Raw genomic sequence first — 6,000 nt, 5'->3', positions numbered from 1 at the left:
ACTCAAACTGATTTCCACGTAATTCTCACTGATTTGTGAAATGAACCTTCCTGGACTGTAAATTTCCCCGCAAAGAGAGGGCCAGGGCCCCGGGTCGTTTTATACTGGCCGGGGCACCCAGCAGATGGCGCTGTGTTAGTGGCCACCAGCTGGCTGCCCCGTCCCCCGGGCTCACCGCCTCCGCCGAAAGCTTCCCGGCCCTCCCTCGCTCACTTCTCTCTCCCCCTCCCAACCGAGCCCGGGCCCACGTGACCTCAAGGCGGCCAATGGGTGAGCAGAGAGGGCGAGCTGGTCCCTGTGGCCGCCATTAAAGCGAAGGGAAAACCCGTGAATTCGGATTAAAGGGGGAAAAACACCGCCCGCTGGGCCCACAAAATGGGGGAGACTACGGCGTCCAGCCGGTGAGGCCACAGGAGGGCAAACGTTAGGCCGGCTCGGCCCAGGAACGACACGAAGACAGAGCCAGAGAATGGTCTGAGCCCGCAGACGCCGCCACCACCTCCGCCGCTGAGGAGACTCTGGGCTTAAGGACATCGCCGCTGCCGCGCCGGGGGCCTGGGCTTCTCTCCCGGTTCTCGCCCTTCCCGCTCCTGTGCGGGCGCCTCTCCGCCCGGGAGAACCGTCCTGGGCTTGGGCTCTGCCGTCTCGGACTTGATTTTGATTATTTATTGTGTAATTTATTATTTTTCTTGTGGTAGGGGCACACATCCCCTCCGTCCCCCAGAGAGGGACGAGCGTCTGCGGGATCCGCAGTCCGGCCCGCCAGGCGAGCGCGGCGCGGCCCTCCCGCCTCCGGCCCTCGGCCCCGGGCGGCTGGGTGCCGGCCGGGCGGCGGGGGCTGCTCGCGGCGGCGGCGGCGGCGGCGGCGGCGGCGGGGGGGTGGGTGGGGAGGGCGGGCGGCCCGGCGGCCTCCTCTTCCACCGCCCCCCCAACCACTACCCCCCCCCCCGGCCCTCCCCGGTGTCTGTGTTTCTCTCTCTGGTCGGAGGCGGCGGTAATGGCGGATGGTGGGTTGTGGCGCCGGCGGCGGCTGCTGTGAGGGACGATGAGTGCCTCCTTCGTGCCGAACGGGGCCAGCCTGGAAGATTGTCACTGTAACCTCTTCTGCCTGGTGAGTGCCGGGGCCGGCGGGCGCCGAGGGAGGGGGGCCGCGAGGTGCGCCCTTGGGCCGTGGGGGAGGGGGCCGGGTCTGGTCCAGATGCCCGAGTTCCCGGGCGAGGCCCAGCCGGAGCCGGCGCCCTGCGAAGCTCCGCGGCCAGCCCCGGGAGGCGGCGTTCGCTCTCCTACGGTCCCGGGCTCTGTTTGGGGGAGTGTTGGCATTTTTTTCTCGTCTTGTTTCGGACTCTCCTTCTCACCGTAGTCTCGTCCTCAACTTGAGCTCCTTATCTGGCAGGACAGTAACCTTTCCCTCTTGTCTTGCTTAACTGTTGCTTTTCTCCTTATTGGCCCTGTATCCCTGCTTCACACTTTCCATTATTGCCCCTGCTCCCCACCGCCTTTATGTCTTACCCTTTTAATTTGGTTTCCCCATGTAAACAGGACCCCAGAACTTAAGCCCTAGAAACCTGTCTTGGTTTTACATTTTTTGTGTGTGAGTCAAACTAACGCCAGGTTAGTTTCTTTCTTGGGTGACTTAAGATCTCTCTGTAAAAACCAGTAGGTGCCATTTCATATGTTTTCTTTTTAAACTTTGAAAACAGTTTGCCATGTTTGACAATTTCTAGCCATCTTGCTTTTATTAGAACATGATGTTTTTGTGAGAGTGAAGGGGGCTAATGGACGAGGTGCTGTGGTTTTGCAGTGTTTCTATATTTATTGTGTTTTGGTTGCTTTTTCAGAATGTTTTGAGCAGGCTGCTCCCTTGTTTGATTGAAATGGAAAGTCGAGAGAAGCGGGATGTAGGGATGATCATTGTGTAGGTTAGCCCAGGTCTGGTAACATCCAACAGTTAAGGCTTTCAGAAGTACCAACTGTTGCAAATAACTTGTCCTGTATGGGACAGTAGCTGAGCTTCATCAATGACTTTAAGTTTGGGTGACTTTACTTTTTCATTTTCTCCTTTGTGCTATGAGAAATATTAAGAGTATATGATAGGTAAGTGAGTTAAGTGGGAGGAGCACAACTAGTTGGCAAGTGTAAACTGCCAGTCATGTATCAGCAGTTTCATTTTTGGCACCTTATGCTTTGCTCCTTTAAGTTAGATTAAATTACTGAATTCCTCTTGTCGAATTTCTTAACGGATGCTAAATTGAGATCTTTAATACTCTATCCTCGTCTACAGTATGTTTTTCTTTTCAATGTCCATTAATCAGCATCTCTTCACATGTAATAAGACATACACCAGGTTTTATATTTCTATCTTATCCAACTCAGTCTATTTTTGGTACTTTTAGGATCAGTTCTTTGAAGATAGACTAGCACAAATCTGACAGTTCTTTGTGAGTAGCTATTTGACTTTTCCGACAGGGGTGTGTGTGAAGAATTAACATAGATTTTTTTCAGAACTTGTTCAGATGTCTTCATTAGAGACGTTACTTCTGTAAATGTGGAATAAAAACCCATGATAGGGTCTTTAATAATTGATTTTCAGTTAAAAGTTTGACACCAATGAACAAATGTGACCAGTTAGGACAGAGAAAAATGTACTCTGTTTGCATATTGAAGTGTGTGTCTATATTTAACATCATTCAGTTTCTTCTGTTTCTACTTGGAGTACATATTTGCTTGCTATTCAGTGACATGGTGGTGGTAATTTTTAACTGTATTCTTCTCCCTAAAATTCTTGGTTGTTGAATTATAAAGTCTTTTTTTGTTCTAATTTGCAGTCAATATCTCAAGCATACATTGAAAAATTGTAATGTCTTAATGAAATAAGAGACATCATATTGAGTACTTTTGACTTTGAGTGAATATGCAGTAATAAAACTTAATGCTTTCTTTCCTTCAGGCTGACTTGACAGGAATTAAATGGAAAAAATATGTATGGCAAGGCCCAACTTCTGCCCCTATTCTGTTTCCTGTGACAGAAGAAGACCCCATTTTGAGCAGTTTTAGTCGCTGCCTTAAGGCAGATGTACTTGGTGTTTGGCGGCGAGATCAAAGACCTGGAAGAAGAGAATTGTGGATATTTTGGTGGGGTGAAGACCCCAGTTTTGCTGACCTTATTCACCATGACTTATCAGGTGAAAGAAACTTTCCATTTCTAACTAATGATATAGCAACATTGTATACTTCTCCCAGAATGTCATATGTATTACAAATTAAGTTTGTTTTTGTGGGACACTTAGGAGGCCAGATAAAAATTCAGCTTCATTGTTTTATTTCACCATGATTATTTTATTTTACTTAAATTATCCACGTTGTTATAGCTGGGTTTTTAAGGCGTGAATGACTTTCTCCTTCCACCACCTCTCTTCTTAATTTCTCACAGGTAGTTAGGGCCCGAAGAAGGCATGTTACATTAATCTAAAAAAATGGAATCAGGAAACAGAGTTCCTAACAAAGTCGTGTAATAGTTCAGAAGCCAGATGTAACTTTTGAGTCACTTCAGCCACTGCTGAAGTTGAGTCTTTTGCATTGAATAGGCAGATGATTCTAAAAGTACTGGAAATGTAACTATCCGTGTGTGTGTGTGTGTGTGTGTGTGTGTGTGTGTGTTTTAAGGCATGTAAGTATTTTGTTATTGTCATTTGTGCTATTTGATTAACTTATGAAGGCATATGTTAATTTAGTTATTTTTGGAAAGTGACTCATATACTGTTCTGTCAAACATACTCAATAAGAGAAAAGTGCCAACTTGTTTAGCTTTTATGGGACATGGGATCATAATCTAAAAGGTTACACAAACAATTTTATTGTGAGCAAATCAATGTGATTACTTCCTTATTTTCTTGACTTTTAGGACCAAATGCTACTTTAGAAAGAGAAACTATAGCTTTTCATATAATTACTGAAGCTTTAAACTGTGAAAGTCAGTATTAACTGAATCTTAGATAATAGGAATATAAATGATTGGTTGTATGCTATAAGGTTCCAAAGACTTCAGTAAGATAGTTTGATAATGATTTTTGACAGATAAACTTAGGATTTCTAGATAATTTTTTTTAAGTTCTTATTTGAAATTGAGTACTCTGAAGTTTTTGTTATTGTATCTCTGACCTATAGGATCTATTTTATTTTTGGATAGAATGTATTCTAGGTGTCTGTATCTTGAACTGGTACTTAGTAAGACCAACATTTATGTAGGAATGTACGTGTTACATTTGTATGTTTTGATAATTGCTTTTCACATTCTAATGAACATACTCTCCAGTGTTAATTATTATTTTTGAGAGTGATTGCAATTCTTGAAGACAGCTTTCCAGCTTTTGTAGTTTTTCTAATAAGATGCCTGCTGCAGAGTCCAGTCCTTAGTTGTGTGTATTTAATGTAGTTCTAAATGTGTAAAGTGATGTGTATATGTATATACATATATGTACATATACATGATGTATGTATATATGGTAGTTTTAGCAAGACAATACTTTCTAATTATGCCAAAAGCTAAGTCCGCCAGCCTCCTTTTTCTTTCATTGTTTTGGATATAGTATTTGAATTATTTTAATCGTTAAGTGGTCATAAAAATCACCTTACTAGAATGTTTGGAGACTGTATAACATTGTTGAAAAACTATAAACTATTGATAAAATATATTTGTTGATAAAACATAATTATTGATAAAACTATAATGGTGACTTAGGGGCTTTGGTCTTCTTAATAAAGTTGGCAGAGCATCTAAACAGACTAAACAGATCTTTTTTTAAGATTCCATGAAATACACTTTGTAGAATCAAAGATAATTTTAAGAGATACATAATGTTTAATTTTTTTTTTTCTTTTTTTCTTTTTAAGTAGAGATGGGGTCTTGCTGTGTTGACCAGGCTGGTCTTGAACTCCTGAACTCTAGTGATCCTTCCATCTTAACCTCCCAAAGTGCTGGGATTACAAGTGTGAGCCCCTGCACTTGGCCTAGTTTTACCGTAATAGAAAAAATATTGTGAAAGTTAAAAGACTATTAAAGTTAGATGTGAGCTGCTTTGATGGATATTGTTAAAAGTCAGTTTTGTCTTCTAGGTTTCATGTTACCAGTCAGATATGTTTTCTCCACTGAAACTAGGTTACAGTCTTAAACATTTTTCTCTAGCTTTGATTTTTAGCGTAATTTTCAAAAATGGTAGTTACTTGTACCTTTAAAATAGTGATCAGCTGGGTGCCATGGCTCACTCATGCCTGTAATCCCAGCACTTTGGGAGGCTGAGGCAGGCAGATCGCAGGGTCAGGAGATAGAGACCATCCTGGCCAACATGGTGAAACCCCGTCTCTACTGAAGATACAAAAATTAGCTGGGCATGGTGGCACGCACCTGTAGTCCCAGCTACTCGGTAGGCTGAGGCAGGAGAATCGCTTGATCCCAGGAGGCGGAGGTTGCAGTGAGCCGAGATCTTGCCACTGCACTCCAGCCTGGGCGACAGAGTGAGACTCTGTCTCAAAAAAAAAAAATAGATAGTGATCTTGAACGTGAATGAAAATAATTTTGGGAGGTTGGTTTTTTTTTTTTTTTTTTTTGAGGCGGAGTCTCATTCTGTCCCGCGGGCTGGAGTGCAGTGGCGCGATCTCGCTCTCTGAGTGCAGTGGAGCTTGCTTGCTGCAAGCTCTGCCTCCTGGGTTCATGCCATACTCCTACTACCTCAGCCTCCTGAGTACCTGGGACTACAGGCGCCCACCACCACGCCCGGCTAATTTTTTGTATTTTTAATAGAGACGGGGTTTCACTGTTAGACAGGATGGTCTCGATCTCCTGAGCTTGTGATTCGCCAGCCTTGGCCTCCCAAAGTGCTGGGATTACAGGCAGGAGGTAGGGTTTTAACTGCTGTCAGACTTTACTGAATGCTAATGAATAGTAAATAGCTTTTTTTTTGAGATGGAGTCTTGCTTTGTCACCCAGGCTGGAGTGCAGTGGCG

The 6,000-nt window shown here is 44.1% G+C and overlaps 1 protein-coding gene across 1 annotated transcript in view; it reads left to right on the top strand.

Moving 5' to 3' along the window:
* Positions 1 to 884: 884 nt before the first annotated feature.
* Positions 885 to 6,000, top strand: part of MED13 (mediator complex subunit 13) — a 121,109-nt gene continuing 115,993 nt past the window's right edge. The window contains exons 1-2 of the mRNA XM_003814474.4: positions 885 to 1,111; positions 2,948 to 3,182. Coding sequence (XP_003814522.4) covers positions 1,046 to 1,111; positions 2,948 to 3,182 — 301 coding nt within the window. The 5' untranslated portion in view covers positions 885 to 1,045. The remainder of the gene's footprint in view (positions 1,112 to 2,947; positions 3,183 to 6,000) is intronic.

The sequence above is a fragment of the Pan paniscus genome, chromosome 19 (genome assembly GCF_029289425.2).
Source record: "Pan paniscus chromosome 19, NHGRI_mPanPan1-v2.0_pri, whole genome shotgun sequence".
Classification (NCBI taxonomy): domain Eukaryota; kingdom Metazoa; phylum Chordata; class Mammalia; order Primates; family Hominidae; genus Pan; species Pan paniscus.
Note: the sequence above shows the minus strand (reverse complement) of the source record. Positions and strands in the feature narration are given on the sequence as shown.